Source organism: Phodopus roborovskii, unplaced genomic scaffold, assembly GCF_943737965.1.
Source record: "Phodopus roborovskii unplaced genomic scaffold, PHOROB, whole genome shotgun sequence".
NCBI classification, from domain to species: Eukaryota; Metazoa; Chordata; class Mammalia; order Rodentia; family Cricetidae; genus Phodopus; species Phodopus roborovskii.
The window spans coordinates 3,660,130-3,679,315 of NW_026125264.1; the positions used below are offsets into that span (position 1 = coordinate 3,660,130).

At 49.7% G+C, this 19,186-nt stretch overlaps 1 protein-coding gene across 1 annotated transcript in view; it reads right to left on the reverse strand.

Moving 5' to 3' along the window:
- Positions 1-12,087: 12,087 nt before the first annotated feature.
- Angpt4 (angiopoietin 4) overlaps positions 12,088-19,186 on the reverse strand; it is a 33,927-nt gene continuing 26,828 nt past the window's right edge. The window contains exons 7-9 of the mRNA XM_051193729.1: positions 17,441-17,607; positions 13,296-13,426; positions 12,088-12,335 (exon numbers count right to left, since the gene is read on the reverse strand). Of these exons, the coding sequence (XP_051049686.1) occupies positions 12,175-12,335; positions 13,296-13,426; positions 17,441-17,607 (459 nt within the window). The 3' untranslated portion in view covers positions 12,088-12,174. The remainder of the gene's footprint in view (positions 12,336-13,295; positions 13,427-17,440; positions 17,608-19,186) is intronic.

A 19,186-nucleotide genomic window follows, 5' to 3' on the forward strand; every position in this document is an offset into this window, starting at 1 on the left:
GCTCTTCCAGAGGATCTGGGTTCAATTCCCAGCATCCACATGGCAGTTGACAACTGTCTATAACTCCAATTCTAGGGGTCTGACACCCTCACACAGACATGTAGGTAGGCAAAACACCAACACATATAAAATTAAAAACAAAACAAAACAAAACCTCTCAGAGCTAGTGCAGAGTTTCTGCAGTTTCACAGCACTTTCCACCATGAGCACATGCATATGTAAGGGCCCAGCAGGGGTGTAGCTATTATAAGGAGAGACACTTGTGCCCCTCCTTTGGGGCACTACAGGATTGAAATCTTGTTCCTTAAGAAATTAGAATCTTCCCTTAGCAAAAGGACAAAGCTGGCAGCTGGTGAGCCGAGGAGGAATTGTCTCCAGGAGAGAGATTGCATTGTGCAATGATGCATTCTCTGCCCTTCCATTTCGACGTAAGTCTCGTGTTGGGACCCCAAGAAGGGCTTGTGGGGAGTGGACTTGAGCGGTCACTGATGCCTTTGTTCCTCTTCCCAGTGCGAACTGAGTACATTACATCCCCTTTCTCTGCTTTTCACTATGGCTTGTCTCTAACTGCCCTATTGAGGATGGGGGTCCCCACCGGGCTTGTTATGGTCCTGGCTCAGACCTTAAGAATGGTATACTGGATGCATCAGTATCCTTCACTGCACGTATCACAACTAGCCAATATTGTCACATCGCTAGCTGATAGGTTTACACTACAGCATATTTCCTCAGTTTTTCTCCCTAAGGCCCTGGGCCGGGGTTTGTCTTAGGCTGCTTTCTCTCCAGCTGTTGTGCCTTCTTTGGCTCCTCTGGGATGGGGCAGGCACTTTGTGAGTTCTCAGGTTTCTTCCTTGTGTTTGGGCTCTGATTGCCCTCCCTTCTTGCTGCCTTTGGGTGTGTTCTTAGAAGGACTTACTAGTCCTCTGGCAGGTTGTCTGTCACAATGCCACTCTGTTTTCCTCTTCTGTCCTAAGTGCAGTGCATGTTTGGGAAGTGGGCAGTTCCACCCGGCTAGTCTGGAGAGCCCCACATGCATATGCAGAATTCTCCCCATGGGCGTTTATCTCTCCTTCATATCTCATAATTGGTTTATGCAGACATGACTCATACATATTTATCTGGGAAGTTGGAGTCCACTGATGCCCTCCAGGCTTGTGCAAATGATGCTGTCTGGTCTCTAGGGGCTTTGACTGGTTCTGCAGGACTGCTTGACATGGGAGAGGAACACCCTGAGGTGGGCATCTCCAGGCGGCATCCTCTCCATCCTCTCACCTACCTGGTGGAGCATGACTCTGCAGAGGCTTTTCTTTATCTCTTCCCTCTGACCTTTGCATTATCCTTCCCTGACTAACAGGGAAGAACAAGGCTGCACACAAGCAAGTCCCATTAAACTCAGCCAGGATAAGGTTGCACAGTGCTCTTTGAGCTGGCCTGCTGACAGCAGCTGCATGGTCAGTCAGAACTGCTGGCCCCTCAGAGCCTGTCCACATAACCAACAGAACCAGGCAAATCCAGAGGTAAGACCCTAGGCCTCACATACACTCCAGCACCTTGCTTTTGTTTTTGTTTTTTTTTTTTTTTTTTAAACCATAAGCCATTTAAGTCCCAGTGAAGCAGTGTGTGTGTGTGTGTGTGTGTGTGTGTGTGTGGTTTCTCTGTATAGCTCTGGCTGTCCTGGAACTCACTCTGTAGACCAGGCTGGCTTTGAACACATGGAGATCTGACTATCTCTGTCTCCCAAGTGATCAAAGGCATGCACCTTGGATCTTCCTGCCTCGGCCTGGTGATGCTGGGATTTAAGGTGTGTGCCATCACCTTTGCTTTAATGTTCCATTACATGAAATCCAGCCTAATGGTAAGTGGGGGGGATTACATTTCTTCAGGGAGGGTGAGTTATGAGAATCGAATTCCTGAAGCAAGGAAAGTATGAGTGCAGAGGTGAGGTAAGTGAGATAATTATTATTGCTATCTTAGTAATTATGCATACATTGCTAGAAGCTGAGAACGAGCTATGTTGGGGGTAAGGGGAGTTGGAGGGAGGGTGTGGGAGGTGGATATGATCACAACGCACTGAATAAATGTATGTAATTTTCAGAGAAAAACATACTCTGAAATTTGCAGTATTGATAACTGTTGTAGTCTGCTGAGTGCTCTAGGCCGAAGGGGCTGACACCTCATTTTATTTTAGTACGTATTCTATATGTATTTCTTAATTTATTTTATGTATTTTAATTTATTTTCATTCTGGGGAATCTCTAACCTAAAATCCTGGGGAGCACCCCCATAGCTTTTAAAGAGAAGGATAATTGCAGCTGCAAAAGGCTGCTGGCTGGGGACCTGTCAGTGTCAGCAGGACTGTCTTAGCAAAGGCTTGTGATGGGATCTGGGCTGGCTAGGTGATTGGAAAGGGGATTTAGGGGTGAGCTTTCCTTTGAGTTGGATATCATCGAGATGCTGGGGTAATGAATGAGGAGTCTTAGTAAATCTCTGTAGTAGAATCAGACAGGACAGGATCTAGACCAGAGCTAAGCATCATGGAAACAGTGGTCCCTCCTCTTGGGCACAGTTTGGAGAAATCGAGCCAAGTTTGTGGCAGAACTGTTCATGTTAGGTTTTGTACAGACACAGTGATGGAAAGGACTTGTTTCTGTTTAGTTCATCAGTTACAAAAGGGATGAAGTCCTTATGTCTCACACAGGCTGGACCTGTCAACTGTGAGCCTTGAACTTTCTTGCAGGGACACCTGAGACTGGCAGTCCCTTTCTGGGTTCAGCTCCCAGAGCTTGATCTGCTTCCCTCTTTCTCAGCTGACATCAACACCAATTCGAGTGAACCTTTTCCCCTTTGAAGAGTGGATTGGGGTGTGAAGAGTGGACTGTGGTGTGAAGAGTGAACTGGGGTGTGAAGAGTGGATTGGGGTGTGAAGAGTGGACTGGGGTGTGAGGAATGGACTGGGGTGTGAAGAGTAGATTGTGGTGTGAAGAGTGGACTGTGTTGTGAAGAGTGGACTGTGGTGTGAAGAGTAGATTGTGGTGTGAAGAGTAGACTGTGGTGTGAAGAGTAGATTGTGGTGTGAAGAGTGGACTGTGGTGTGAAGAGTGGATTGTGGTGTGAAGAGTAGACTGTGGTGTGAAGAGTAGATTGTGGTGTGAAGAGTGGACTGTGGTGTGAAGAGTGGATTGGGGTGTGGAGTGGACTGTGGTGTGAAGAGTGGATCGTGGTGTGGCTCAACATGAGACCAAAGAGAAAGTGTGAGAATTTGAAGACCATGCATAACACTTAAAAAAAAAAATGCACAGGTTCCTGAGCCCAGGCCCTGAGCAGCCAAACAAGCAGATTCTTACTCTGGACCAGTCATGTACAAGCTGTGTGGTCTTTTACAGCCTGCTGTTCGAGGTCATCCTACAACACCACCTCTTCTGCCTTGCTCTACTGGTCTGAGCAGTCACAGGACTCCAGTGGGGAAGAACAAGATAGCAAATCACCCGTTGATGGGGAGACTGTCAAAGAATGTACAGCTCTTCTAACACACACACACACACACACTACTGCAGTTAATATGCGCATGTGGAAATCACGTTCCCATATTAAGCAGGCAAGTGACTAGGTTTTGCAGATAATTTTATTTGTTTGTTTATTCGCTTATTATTTCATGGCTGTGGGTGTTTTGTCTGATTGTATGTCTGATGTACCACATGTGTGCCTGGTGCCTGGTGGAGGCGGGAAAAGGGCAAGGCGGTGGATTCCCTGGAATTGGAGTTACAGAAGTTGTAAGCTGCCTTATGTGTTCTGGAAAGCAAACCCTAGTCCTCTGAAAGAGCATCCAGTGCTCTTAAACACCAAGCCACCTCTCTAGCTCCTTTGCAGGTAATTTATAAGGAGAAATGCCAGAGTAGAAGGTAGGAAAACTGCTTGCTGGAGCTGACTTGGCCAGAAGCAGGGCTCTTGGCACTGCCCTTTTCCTTTTATGTGAGGTACAGTGTGACGGTTGGAGCCCAGCACGAGGGAAGCTTGAGCCACATGAAGACAAAATGATAGTAAAGGTTTGGGGTTCTTTTCATGGAGGAGCTGACCTGGCAACCTTTGCCCATTTTACATACGGGATGAATGGATTTTTACCTTGTTTAAACTACTCGGATGAGACACTGCAGTGGACACACAAACCTTTTGTTTGCCTTCCGTTTCCTTAGTTACTCACATCAGCTCTGCCAGCTGTTAGCCTCTGTGATCCCTGGCCTTGTTCTAGGCAGAAAGAGCTGTTCTCTTGTTTTAGGTTCTCTTGTCATCATGTTGAAGGTCTTGTATTTGGACTTGAAGTTGGAAGTGAGGTATGATCAGACGATGTGTGTGTGAGGTGCGTGCACAGTTCCCTGTGAGTGTAGAATTGTGGGGAACCCACACGCCTGGACACTTGGTGAGATCCAAATGAAGCACAGGGCTGTGTGTGGTAGCTGCCTAGACTTGAGGCTGCTGTGCTAGAGCCCACGGGCTCTCCTTAACACTGAACCCATCCGTCGGACAGGAAGCAGTGTTTGCTGTTGCTACTAAGACAGGAGTTCTTGGACATACACAAACAGTATTGTTTACTCATCTGGGTTGAAGCCAATCTTTTCTTACCAGAAGCACAGTGTATCCATGAGGTATCAGGGAGGGTCCTAGAAGCTGGGATGCTGGTGTCACAGGGAAAGGTACATGTAGTTTACCTCAGAATCCTCTCCAAAATCTTATTTCCCCAAGACTGGCTTTCTTTTCATTTTTAGTGTATGTGAACACATTTGGTCCCTCCTCACAGGCCTGCCATCATGTAGAGACAAACTCAGGGAAAAGTGTAAGCATGCTGCATGGCCTGATGGGTCTCACAAATTGAGGTTGGGAGGCACTGCCCCAGAGCTCTCCCCCCTACCCCCGTGAACCCCCTTCCACTGCCTGAGCTTACCACCATTTACTCATTTTCCTGCTGCTGCTTCTCAGAGACCAATGTGCTTCCCACACTCTGGCTCCTGTCACAGCCCTTAGGCCTAGGAACACAGATGTAGAATATGAGCTAATCCTTTGCTTTCTGTTGGGCTTTTTCTCAGACTGTGTTCCTATAGAACCCTGAAGTCCTTTCCCAAACAGCAGTAAAAGAGCAGGTCCCTGGATTGGCGTCTGTGTTTGAAATGGGCCCAAGAGCCTTTGGGGTCCATATGTGAGTTTCCGTAGTGTAATGAGCAAGAAGCAGAAGATGACGGGGAAACATACTGCACCCAGTCACCCTTAGCACACTGATGACCAGTTGTGTCGTGGTGTGGATCTTAACCCTTTGCTTTCTCAGCCCACTCTATTCCCAGAGTCTAGGTACAACGGCTCCCAGACTCTGTAGGGGAAGAGGCAGTTACTGGCCACCCAGGAAGGAGCTGGGCCAGACAGGAGGCACTCAGTGTCCTACAACTGTCCCCTGCTCCCAGACCAGAATCAATACTTGGACTTCTGAGCCAGGGCTGGGAGTGTAGCAGCAGAGTACTTGCATGCATATGCCTGTGTGTTCTGAAACCATGGTAGGATAATCACGGAGTCAGAAACCTGAACAAAGGTCCCATCTCCTGGAGGCAAGAGGGCCCAGTAAGTTCCAGCACCCAGTGAAGGTTGGCAGTGCCCGGGGAAGGCCCAGTGTTCAATTGCTTTCCTTGAACCAGGTCACAAGGCAGTGAGTGGAGACAGGACATCCTCTGGATAGGACAGGACCTATGTAGCTCCTTGCATGAGGCTTTAGCAATGTGACATCACTTTCCCATGCCTCAGTTTCCCCACCTGTGAAAGGGGGTATACTAGGTTATCACTGAGGGGTTATGGGGCTTAAGGATATCTGAAGGCAGGTTCCTGTACTGTGTTTGATGTGGAAAATACCCTAAGGCTCTGTCACAAAGAATGGACAGTGCGTGTCTCTAATGTACTTGTTCACGGAGATCTTAGAGGCCCCACCTTCCCCTAGAAGGCAGAGCCTAGTCCTTGAACTGTGTTTTTGTGGCAGTGCTATGTCTGGGTCCCTGAACTAGTGCCACAAGGACACGAAATGAGAATCCTTCCAGGTTAGTTGATGGTCACCTGGAGCCTTACTTCTCCACAGTAGGACTCCCTAGGTAGAGGCGGAGTCCCAGAGGTTGCAAAGAGCCCTGGTTATAGGCTGAACATGTGAATGTCTTTTTAGAGTAGAGAATTTCTACTTCAGAGACCGCCAGGGGTTTTCATCAGGAGGACTGAGGCTAAGGGGTGAGGCTGGCTGGGAGGGTGGTGCTAGAGGGTAGATGGGCTACATGTCCCGCTTCTCTTCCTGCCAGTTAGGAGATGGTACTCTGGGGTCAGTCCCCCTGCCCAGGGAAGAGAGCTAGCTCTGGCTGGGGATGGCAGAGCTACCCACTAGGCATGATTATTCCATCCCAGGTCTATTGAAGCCACAGAATTCTGGCTCTATTAGCTTAGTCTATGTCCTAATGTCTCTGAGCCTCAGTGTCCACACCGGGAACTCAAGGCAATTGAACCTACTGGGGGTCCAGGTAAATGGTATTCAGGTAGTTAGCACCGAGAACACACAGCTAAAGGCTATTACCTCATGTGTCTGCTGGCTGACCTCTGTCCCCCTTTGCCCTGCATTTCCTTTCTCTTTCTAATATCCAGGATAGACAGAGTGGACCTTTGACCCCAGCAGTGGCATCTGGAGGACTTCCTCTTCTGCTGCTTACTGGTCTAGATGGGCAGATCTTCAGACCCACAGTGAATCAAGGGATGAAATAGCAGGAGCGTTTTGTGTGTGTGTGTGTGTGTGTGTGTGTGTGTGTGTGTGTGTGTGTGTGTGTGTGTAGTGGGGGATGTTGTTCTCATGGTTGGAAGGTCACATTCTTTCTTCACTTTCTCCCTAGCCTCCAGTCACACTGGCCTCCTGTGGTTATACAAATTCGTCAAGCTCACGCCAACCTCAGGGCCTTTGCACTGGCTGTTCTTTATACTACTCCACTTTTCCTACAGCCCTTCATCTGCTCATGTCCTTCGCACCTACTTAGACATTGATGAAAATATTGTCTCTTTAGGGCTTGGAGAAATGGCTCAGCGATTGAAAACACTTGTGGGACTGGAGAGATGGCTTAGGAGTTAAGAGCACTGGCTGTTCTTCCAGATGTCCTGAGCATGGTGGCTCACAACCATTTATAATAGGATCTGATGCCCTCTTCTGGTGTGCAGGTATACGTGCAGAGCACTAATACATTAAAAACAAAACAAAACAAAAAAAAACCACTGTTGCTCCTGTAGAGGACCTGAGTTCAGTTCCCAGCACTCACATGGCGACTCACAGTCATGTGTAACTCCAGTGCCAGGGGATCTGATACCCTATTCTGACCTTGCTGGGTTTGAGGCATGCACACGATACTTATATATACATCCAGGCAAAACACCCCACGCACATTAAATAATGTGGATTTTTGTTTGTTTGTTTGTTTTTGAGACAGAGTCTCACTCTCTGGCCTTTCCTTTGTAGATCAAGCTGGCCTTGAACTTACAGAGATATACCTGCCTCTGCCTCCTGAATGCTGAGATTAAAGGCATGTGCCAGCATTCCCAGTTAAAATATATACATCTTAAAGAAAGAGGAGGGAGGAGAGGGAGAATAAAGAAGGAGGAAGAGGAAGAGAGGAAGATGAAGGAAGAGAGAGAAGGAGGAGGAGAGGAAGAAGAAGAAAAAGAAGAAGGAGAAGAAGAAGGAGGAAGGAAGAAGAAAAGGTCGTCTTTGTAGGGCTTTGGAGATTGCTCAGTCAGTAATGTGCTTGATACACAAGTGTAAGGACCTGAATGCTCCAGCACCACATTAGGAGCTGGACATGGTGGTGCATGCCTGTAACCCCAGAACTTGAGAGGTAGAGACAGGAAGATTCCTGTTGCTAATTGGCCAGCAGTCTGGGAACTCGGGGTTCAGTGAGAGACCCTGTCTCAAAACAATGTGAAGAGCAGTTGCGGGAGACATCTCATGTCAACCTCTGGCCTTCCCAGCACACACACACACACACACACACACACACACACACACACACACACGCACACACACACACACACAGGCTTCCTCCTTAGAGGTTTCTGAGTTGTAATTCTTTCTGATTTGTCCGGTGTATTGTCTACATTTGTGGTGTATTTTTAAATTCACTTCATCTTGACTACTTTTAATTTGCTCCTTTGCTGTCTTCCCCTAAGTCTGTTTAGTTCAGTGAGGTAGACTGTAGACATCTGTCCATATACTGCTCCATCCCCATCACCCAGCCAGGCCTCGGTCCAGGGAGGTCTTCAACCACTCACAGCTGTGCAAGTGAATGCACCCAAGAAGGAATGAGACAACACTGATGAACCTACCATGTATCTGAAAAGCTGCTCCACTAAAGAGGCTGCTGCTGCTGCTGTTGCCATGGCAACAATGCCCTGCTTTCCAGAGTATCTTTCAAAGAGGGAAGCAAAGACTCAGACAGTGATGGGAAGGAAAACCCAGACAAAGCTCTATTCCCGAACCTTCCATGAGGGCTGCCTGTTTTCTATCTCACTCCTTCAAGGGCCACCTTCCCTGTTGCCCTTCATTACGTCCCTGATATGAACACAGCGAACTCCAGTACAGAAACAGCCTTTTCTGATCACACACAATGCTCTCAGGAACAATGTGTGCCGCCTGGCTGTCTCCACCAGGACTGACTGGGCATCAGTGAAAAGGACAGACTGGCCTTGCAGTCTTTCTAGAAAGTTCCTTTAGCCCTTGTCATGGGCAGCAGGGACAGCACTTTAGCATTTTTATGGTAGGTAGCTACATGTCTCCACAGAGCTCATGGAAGAAGGCAGCTCAGGGCTGGCTGCATGTGTACTGGAATGAGTGTCTATGCAGCTGGGCAAAATTCTTCCTTTACCACAGAAACGGAAGGATACTGAGCAAGAAGAGGTGACAAAGATTTTGGGTAGGAATCTCAGGGGCAAACATTCCTGATCTAGTTCCCAGCATCTGTGGCCCCAGGAGATCCCCAAGCCACCCCTGTCCCCATGGGGCCCCTTCAGCATTTATCTTCCTCAGGCTGTCAGAGTTTGGTGGGATTAGAGAGACCAGGGATTTTCAGAACCATGTCTGGAATCTCTGGGCATGACACCACAGGTCCTTGATTATCTGAGGTAACCTGGGCTCAACTGACACCTTAGGCAAGATTTGGGGACAGGGAAGCTGGGGCAGAGGCTGTGGTGGGGAGACAGAGAAGAGAAATTGGAGTCCTCCTGCCTCCCTGCTTACTGCAAACAAGACTTGGCTTGGTCCAAATGGCCCTACCTGGGTCAGATATGATCATGTAACCTGGCTTTGGCCACTCAGAACCCCAGACCCATGCTGGATGCCAGAGAGGGTCATCCTTGGTTGGAACCTCTGGGCCCGAACAGTTCTCTGGCTCAAGATGCTGAGCTGGGACATGAACTAAGGCTGCTGGAACCATCACGTCAGAGACCCTGCCGAGAATCCAGTCAATCAGGGACGTGACAAGTTACAGGCAGAGGTTTCACTTAAGTACCTGGGGCTAGCTGTAACGGAAAATGTCCCATGGATGTGAGTGAGCTCATCTTCAGGATACTGTTTCTATGGGACCTGGTGAGGAGGAAGGAAGGTGAGAGGGCAGTATGGATATTTAAAAGCAGGAGTCCAAAGTGAACCGATGGAGGGGCTGCCTCCTAGGACCCTCAGCTTTGCCTTGCTCTACTTCGAAGCATGGGGTAGCCTAGAAATGTCACAACACAGAAAAACACTGTGGACACAATAGGATTCTCCCTGCTTACCAGGATCAGGAGTAGTAGCACACATTGGAAGGGGGTGGCCTTCCTCTCTCCTTTGGCCTTTTGGGGGAACGTGTGTGTGTGTGTGTGTGTGTGTGTGTGTGTGTGTGTGTGTGTGTGTGTGTCTAGGCTAGAGGTCAACCTCAGATGTCATTTCTTAGGAGCTGTCCATTTTTGTCTTTCACTTGGATATGGAGCTTGCCCATTAGACCAGACTGACTGTCCAGTGATCCCCAGGGACCCATTTGTCTTTGCCTCCTCAGTGCTGGCATTATAGGAGCAGCCACTGTGCCCATCTTCTCATCTGGGCTCTGCAGATTAAGCTCAGTTTCTGATAGTGTGCCCACACGAGGCACTTTCCTGATGAGGCCATCTCCTCAGCTCAGGAGCTAACATTCTTCTGGGAGACTGGGTCATTGGTACAAATGGCTCCATTCCTCTATAGCATAGAGGCAACATTATCGAGTCCATTTCTCAGACAGGATAATAAAGGCCATGGGAAGCTGAGCCACTGGCTTAGGGTCTCAGAGCCAGTATGATCCCCTCAAACCTTTCCCAGTCTCATACAGTAGGTGCGTAGTAAAATTCTGCTGGGTAAATGCTGAGTAAGATGATTCCAGTTTTCCATGCAACAGCCTGTTCCTAAGTCTTTTCTGGTCCTGCTGGAAATGCTCCTGAATTGCTGGATCCTAGGGAGGTAGGCCTAGCTTGCCCAGGAGACCTCAAAAACGTGCTTTCGTGGTTGGGCTGGGTGTTGGGGGATGTTAACTGTGAGGATTGTGGCAGGGGACACAGGGATTCACAAGGCAAGACAGTGGCTGTGGCCACTTTCAGTTAGAGCTTCTTAGAGGTCATAGGGAGATTGTGGGGGCCCTATGTCTGTTGAGGCCTCATCTCCAATGCAGACAGAGGGGCAGTGCTGTGTTGGATGAGGTGGGAAGAATCCCTTGGCACTAGTGTCAGGCCTGACAGTTGCTGGATTGAGCCAGAGTGTCTGAGGAGCCCCTAAGGCAGCCACACAGGCAGAGGTCTAGCTTCATGTGGGCAAAAGGATCCCTGGAGGAGATGAACTTCTAGCACAGACAGGATCTCAGTTCTAGAACCTTCTTTATTGATGTGTGTCTATTTTAATGCAAAGTTCCTTCTAGTGTTTTTTTAGAAGCTGTCTGAGGCTACCCTATGATCCTTGCAACCTGTAAATGTGGGGTAGAGCTGGAGGTGGGGGACATATCTCTAGGAATCCTCCTCCTGACAGGTGAGGACCTTTTCCAAAGGGATCCATGGCCCTGACATGGAACTAAAAAAAAAAAATGTGTGTGTGTGTGTGTGTGTGTGTGTGTGTGTGTATGTTCCTGTGTAATAGCTGTACATGTGGAAGCCAGAGGTCAGCTCAGGTATTCCTTAGCTACTTCTCCACCTTATTTTTTTCTGTCACCGAATCAGTGAGGTTGACTGCAGAGTCGCCGGTCTCGGCCTTCCCCAGTGCTGATCACAGATCCTCTTGGCCACACCCAGCTTTCTACATGGATGCTGGGGATCTGAATTTCAGTCTTTACTTGCATGGCAAGAACTTTTTACCAATGGAGCCATCTTCCCAGCCCTCATTTTCAAATAAGGACATTTGGAGAAAGCTGCTTCCCCTATCCCTTTCATGGGTGGCCACAGGCTTGGGAACACATGAGAGGCTCTGACAAGTCCTGCAGTTAAGAAAGCCTGTTCTTTTTATTTGGCTTGCTGATTCTCTCTGACTTCATCCTAGGTAGTTTAAAGAGGAGCCCTGATTATTACCTGTGGGACATACTCTAGGGTGCACTGGCATAAAAAGACCCCTCTCATTCCCCTCTTCTGAGAGGTCTGACCATCAGCCACTGAAGTCCAGGAACCACAGAGCACTGGGAAATAATGTCTAGCACCAGGGTTGTGGGTCAGGGAATAGGAACAGTGGCCGGGCCTTGGAAAGAATCTGCAGTCATGTCAAGGCTGGGGAGACTTGGAATTGGATAAGGGAAATAGATTCTCAGCCTCCCCTGGAGGAGGGCACCCTCAGTCTGGAAGGTCCTCCCACCTGCTGCAACCCCAACCTCTTGAGGTGTCTAGTTTAGCCTGCCTCAGGTCATGGTGGGAAGTCCCTGCGGGTGGCAGGAGGAAGAAGAGTGAAGTTACCACACAGGCAGTGCCATAAGCACCCAGCATTCCACAGGGGGGCAGGTGACTGTAATTTAGGGGCAAGGTGAGCTGGCTCTGCTGTCCGAGAATGTCAAGGATGAGCCCTGGGCACTGATTTCTGGGTGGGGCTCAGCTCGCACAAAGCCATCCGGGTTGAGAATCCTCCTATGGCATCAGTCTCTGCGGGGCTGTGTGTCAGGCACCCATTGGCCGCAACATCATGCGTGTGCCGTGCAGTGAGTAGCTGGGGCCCCGGAAGTAGTGCCAGCGGATGCCATTGATCTTGTGCAAGTGTTGTTGAACTGGATAGTAGATGCCATTGAGGTTGGAGAGGCCACAGGCGTCAAACCACCACCCTAGTGGAAGAGGGAGGACAGAGTCTGAGTTTGGGGGAGATGGGATGAGGTGGTCTGGATTCTAGGAGGGTAGGGCTGGTGGGCTGTCACCTTGGGGTGCCTGCTTGCTGAAGGCAGTGGGCTGGGCTTGGGGAGAGGTGAAGCCAGAGCTTTGGAGGGCAGCAGAGGCTCTGTTCTTCCTGCGCCCTCTCTCACCCCATCTCCCTCTTTCTTTCCCCTTCATGACCTCCTACCATGCTCTGTTATACCTTCCTGCTGTTCCCTCTAGAGGTCTCTGAGTGTCCTCTGTCTGTGTCATCTTGCTCGTGTGTTTTCTGTCCTTGTTGAACGGCCTTTCCTTGGGGCTCCGTCTCCAGTGTGCTCTGCATGCCTCCTGCCCATCTACTGAGCTTTATTCCTCTCTGTGCTGTCTGCTGTCATCTGCACCTCTCTGCTTCTGCCACCTTGTGTCACTGTTGGCCTCCTCTGGTCCTTGTCTCTAGGACTTGAGTCTCTTTTATCTGTGTTTTCCGCACCCCATCTCCATCCTTGCACTGCCTGACAAAGGTGTAGAATGGACCTGCCTTTCCTGCCTCTGGTCTCCCCCATGCTGTTTCTACCTGGCCTGGGGAGCGGGGGTGGGATGCTTTCTCAGAGCTACTCTTGGTGTCTCCCAGCTGGTCTCTAAGGAAATCTAGGGGTGTTTCTATAGGAGGTACAACCTCATGTGAACTTCAATGACCTGGAAGAGGGAGATTTGGCTGGAGCCTCACCAGGCACACCCAACCCCAGACAGCATCTGGACATACCCTCCTCTACTTCCAGATGTCACCTGGGTACATCCACCTCCAGACATCATCTGGATACACCCACCTCCAGACAGCATCTGGATACACCCACCTCCAGACATCATCTGGATACACCCACCTCCAGACAGCATCTGGATACACCCACCTCCAGACAGCATCTGGATACACCCACCTCCAGACATCATCTGAGCACACTTGCACATGCAGTTATCATTGTCCATGTCACCGGTGCTGAACTTGGTTCCCCTCGGAGCCAGGCTGTTCTTGAGCCCCGTTGAGCTGCTGCTTGTATTCACCAAGAGGCTAGAGGCCCAGGAGGAGGGATAGGGTAAGAAAGAGGTACAGAGTAAGGTTGGTGCCCCCCAAAGGGCTTTGTTCTGGCAAAGTTTCCTTCCTGGTATTTTTGCAGGGGAAACAGTCTGCTCTGATGCCCTCCTCACTTGTGACCCTGGAGTCACATCACTTACTGCTGTTGGCTTTTTCTTATTTGCTGAATTTGGGTCCTAGAGAGCTCTGAGTGGGAGACACAGATGCTGTCCGGAGGTGGGTGTGCCTAGGCGATGTCTGGAGCTAGCAATCTTTTGAATATCTGCTCTGGGCCAGGCATTGTTTCAGTGCCTTGAGAGGGCTAACTCATTTTCATTTAAGCCTCATAATACCTTTTTCTACACGACAACATGGGGATGCAAGAGCCAAAGGAAGCTGCTCAGTTCTCAGAACCAGTAACCATCAGAGCTGGCATCCAGTCTGGAGGGCCTGGTATTGCCAGCAGACCACCCTGCAACCTCAGTGCATCACTGCCGCTCTATTCTACACCTCTTCCTAAAAGCCTTCACTGGACACACCAGCCCCATGTGCCAACACTCAGGAAACCATCCAGCTAGGGGACAGAGGGCTTCTAATTCTTTGCCAGACTCTGTATCCCTGGTGACTATATCCAAACCTACGGGGTGATAATGGCTGTGGAGCGGGGGTAGGACAGAGTGCCTAAATTCAAACCTAGCATGGCCTGGCTTTGGGAAGTCATCTTCACCCCACTGAGACTCAGTGTCTTCAGTTACTCAGATAGTGACAAGAGACTTACTGTGACCTTGCTCACCTAGTGATTTAGTGACAGCAGCAGGTGAAGTGTGCTGAGAGGTTGGGGGTGTCGGTGAGAACCCTGTGCATTCAGGACTGGTGATTCAGTCCTTGGGACAGGCCAGCCTGGCTAAATAGTGTAGGGAAAGCTTACCCGAACAATTGAGGCAGGAGCTGGCTTGGAAGCCACTGAGATGTTTCCATAGAGAGGGAAGCAGATGGAGGGGGGCGGCAGCCAGGGCAGGACCTGGCACCCAGCCAAGGAAGCATGGAACATCTATACGGCTGGCTCAGTCCATGCCTCTCACCCACAGGCTCTATCTGTCTGTGGCCAGGCAGGGTATTCATGACCAGTCATGAAGGCCCAAGTGTGCTCTTAACATGTTACTCTAGCCCCAGGGACCACTGTTGCAAAGAGAAGTGACTGGCCCTAGCCAGTCTAGCTTCTTCCTCTGGCCATTAAACTCAGGGTTGCCTCTTTTCTTTCTGGGAACCAGATTGGTGTCAGTGATTCTCTGGGGACCTCTACCTCAGGGCCCAGGAAACCTCACTTTGATCATGCGTGTCTAAAGAAACCCTGCTACTTGAGTCTCTTGGGAATTCCCTAAATGAGAGTGTGAAGTGTGTCCCACCGTGTTCAGAGTGTTCCTGTCACTGCATCTGACAAACAAGGGTGCCTCCTGCCACTGCAAGCCTTTTCATTCCCTCTTCTGGGCTTTTCTATGGGTGTTCCCACCTTAGCTGCTGACCCGGATAGGGTCCCAGTGCAAGCTGTCATCCTTCTCCCCCTGCTCCTCCTTTGGCAATTTCCAGGCCTTCCAGTGGTTTTCAGGGCCCCCACCCCACCCCTAAGCCAGTCTTCCTGGCTTTCCCTTATAAGTGGATACCTTATAGCCTAGAAGCCTTAGTGAACTTCTTATTCAATTTTGGGGAACGTATAACCCAGCTGGATGCCAACTCTTTGCTATTTTTTTAAAGTATGTGTGTGTGTGTGTGTGTAGATGTTTGTCTGTGTGTAGACATATATGTTTGTGTGCTTATGGAGGCCAGAGGACAATCTTGGGTGCCCCTCCTCAGGCATTTTTTTTCCAGACAGGGTTTATTTCATTGGCCCAGGGAGCTCCAGTCAGTCTACTGTCTCTGCTTCTCCAGCACTGGGTGTATAAGCATGTAGCACCATGTCTGGCTTTAAAAATTTTGGTTCTGGGGATTGAACATGGGTCCTTATGCTGGAAAGGCATGAAATTTAATGCCTGAGCTATCTCTCCATCCCCCTCTGATGTTTTTGAGAAAATTTCATTTTCTAGGATTCCCCTCCAAAACAGACTCATGTGTCACAAGCCACACCTCTCCCAGGAGACCTATTTGACTGTCCTGGGTAATGTCCTGGCAGCTCTGCCTCTCTGGAGGAAGTGGGTTGCCTGTGAACATGTCTCTTCCCCACCACACTATTACCACATTGGGATATGAGCAGCTTTGAGGAGGTAGGTCCAGGCTAGAGTCTTTTCCAAGTGACCAGCACATGCTTGGCACAGGGCAAGTTTCAATACCCTGTCATTAGGGCTCCCCAACCTATTAAGTACATGCTGCTCTTTAAGGCATGGCAGAGCGGGTAGCAGGGAGCTCTCCATGGTTCAGAGACAAAACCAGAGGCGTCTAAAACACCGGGTTTACATTGCAAAGAACTTAGGGAATGTGGAGACCTGAGCACAACTTTGTGTGGTGGACACAAACACATACACTGCTAGACAGATGTTGGGGTGGTATAATTCTACCTTTGAACATAGCATTTAAAACTCTCCACCATTTACCCAACACTCACTATATGCTAGGTGCCTTACCATAGGTTATGATGCCAGACTCTGGCTCTCAGAAGCAAGCCAATGGCACATGAGGGCTACAACAGGGATCGCTATTACAATACTATTTACCTGCCAGGCACTGTGAGGGTGCTTTGGGTGGAACCCCACATTTGAGCCTGCACCTCTGAACTGGGTGGGGGAGTATGTTCAGGGCTTCCACCCAACAAATGAAAGGGTAGAAGAATTTGCTCAGGGCCACTCAGAAAGGGGTTCTGGTGGGTCAGTGGCATCAGTAGGCACCAGCAGGGTGTATCAAGTTCTCCCTGTTCAGCTCGGAGGATATGGAGCGCCTGTCTCACTCAGCTCAGCACAGCTCAGCCTTAGGGATGCTTCCTCCAGCTCTGCTTCCTGCACCTCAAGCATCAGGGTGGGCCCCACAAGGGAGGCTGGCAGGCCCACTCCGCTGGAGGAAGCAAGGACATTTCATAAGAAAAGGGAGGCATGGCGGGCGGGGGGACTCCAGGGGAGATCCCCAGAAGTGAATTTATAGGCAAAGAGTCGTTTAGAGAGTCCCCTGGGAGGAAGTAAGAGCTCTTAGCTTTCTGGAAGTTGCCTGCAGCTCTAGAGGGGACAGATGTCAGGGGGCATCTTTGTAGTGAGTTCATGAGTCCACTCTGGCCCGGTTCAAAGATAGCTGCGACACTGGCTTAATTCGAAGATCAGTGAGTGTTTCAGAGAGATGACATCACAGAGTGGAGACACAGTGGATTTGATGACAGGGGGAACTAAGTTCAAATCCAGGATCCATCTAACTTGTCATTTTACACAAAAGTTTCCTTCTCACAAAACCACGTATAGTAAAGTCTGCCTCGCACGACTGAAGAGAGGGTTGAACAGTATCTGGAACACAGCGAGTGCTTGGGAAATGCTTGCTTCTTTTCCCTATCACACACCATAAATCAGGCAGAGGGAGGGGGCGGGAAGCCTTGCTGAGTTGACCATGGTCTTATGCCCAGCACTGCTGAAAAGCACAGAGAATGCTGACCCTGATGGGCCGAGGTTTCAGCCAGAGCTGCAAACAGCAGTGCTGAGAAGGGTCTCCTTTCTCCCACTGTGAGGACTTCTGCACCTTACCGCAGGGCACAGGGTAGACTGAGAAGTCAACCCCCCTCCTGCTGCCTGTAATTGGGGTGACCAGCCTTGGAGGATCCCTTCTTGCTCTAGGCACGGTGGCGTCAGTGACAGTCTCTTCACCCCGCCCAGTGGCCAAGATGTGCTGAGTGCTAAGTGGCCACCTCCAGATCCCGTGACGTGCACCCAAATGGGGGCCAGATGGCAGAAGCAGGAGACGCCCAGGGAATGACTCTCGGTGCAGACTCTGTAGCCACTTGCCTTGGGACCCCAAACCACCCACAAGCCTGGGCCCCGGGCCCACCTGTACCGCTGCTTCTCATTGCCCAGCTGGAAGTGCTCATACTGGATGGAGGTCTGGCGCCCTTCCCAGTCATGCAGCTCCACACGCAGCAAGTGGGCTGTCCTGCTGGTGAGGTGGTGCACAGCCTCGTTGCCCAGCCAGTGCTCTCCAGCCACGTTACCAAAACCCTGTGGGGGAGGAGAGGAAAGGGTGGCTGTGTGCTGAAGAGGGAGGTGGTGTCTGTGGCTGAGGAGCTGGGCCAGCCCAGGCTCCATGGCCACTTATCCAAAGACAGTGCCTAATGAGCAAGTTCGTAAGAACAGTGTGCACAGGCCTAGGACAGGAGCTCCCTCCCAGAGAACAAAGATAAAACATTTGTAAAATTTAAACCTGCTAAAAAAATAACCAAACCCATATTCCTCCAAAATCAGAAAGACTCAAAGCTCATTTGTGGTGATGGGAATTGGAATAGCTTGGGAGAATGGCTCATCAGGGAAGAGCAATCGCTGTGCAAAAAATGAGGGCTTGAGTTAGAACTCCTGACACCCGTGTACAAAGCAGGGACAAGAGAGTCACTGAGGCTTGCTGGCCACCAGCTTAGCTCTAAGCTAGTAAGAGACACTGATTCAAGGGAGTAAGGAAGAGAGTCCCAGAGCAGGATACCTGACACCCTCCACTGGCCTCCTGGCATGACTGAGGGTATAAACCTGCATGTGTGCATATACCACACAGGTAAACCCACACCCACAGACAATAAAATAAGCATAAGAAAGAAATAGCCACTACCTTTGGGGACACACCTAGGGAGAGGGGGTGCAGGGGGATTTCCCAGAAAGTTGGGTATTTAGTTGTGAATGCTGGTCACATGGGTGAGCCTGTGGGCAAATTCACAGAGCTTTCTGCTTTATAGTTGTGGACTCAGCTACATGCAAGTTAAGCCTCCGCAGGAAGAAAACAGCTGAGCGATCAAGCCCACTGCTGGGCAGAAGTAGCAGGAGGACATTTTTCCAGAGGCAAGAGAGAGGCCCAACAGTTTCAGTGACAGAGAAAGGTAAGGCTGCAACTCCTCAGACTGTGTGTGTCCAGGGTAGCAAGAAACCTATGACCTTGGCAGAGAAATCCCTCAGGACCAAGGACAGGGGCACAAAGTGTCCTCCACGCCCTTGATCTGCAGGCTGCTTAATGCTAACTCCTTTAAATCCTTATCTGGAGGGCGACTGGTGGACACTGGTTGCTCGATTCCTGGTAAATATCTCTTTTATTTCTTTTACTTTTGAATACTTTAAGGGCCTTTAAGTTAGCTGGCCAAAACTCCTGTGTTCAAAATTTAACTGAAAATGTAAGGTTGGAAGGCAGCCGGGTACTCATTGCCATCCTATACAACACAGGGTTCCTTGAGGCAGCGACCCCACCTTGGAGAATTACCCTATAATCCTAGCCTTGTGAAGGTGGATACAGGAGGACCAGGAGTTGAAGGTCATCTTCAACTACAAGGAGACTTTGAGGTCAACTTGAAATACAGGAAGTCCAGAAAAAGATGAGGAGGAGAAAGAGGAAGAAATTTGTCTTGTAGATGTGTTACAGATGTATACAAAGATGAGGAGATCTGTAGAGCCTGGTGGTGCACACCTTTAATCCTAGTACTCAGGAAGCAGAGGCAGGTGGATTTCTATGTGTTTTAGGCAAGCCTGGTCTACATAGTGAGTTCCAGGGCAGCCAGTGTTATATAGAGTGACCCTGTCTTTAAAAAAAAAAAAGAAGAAGAAG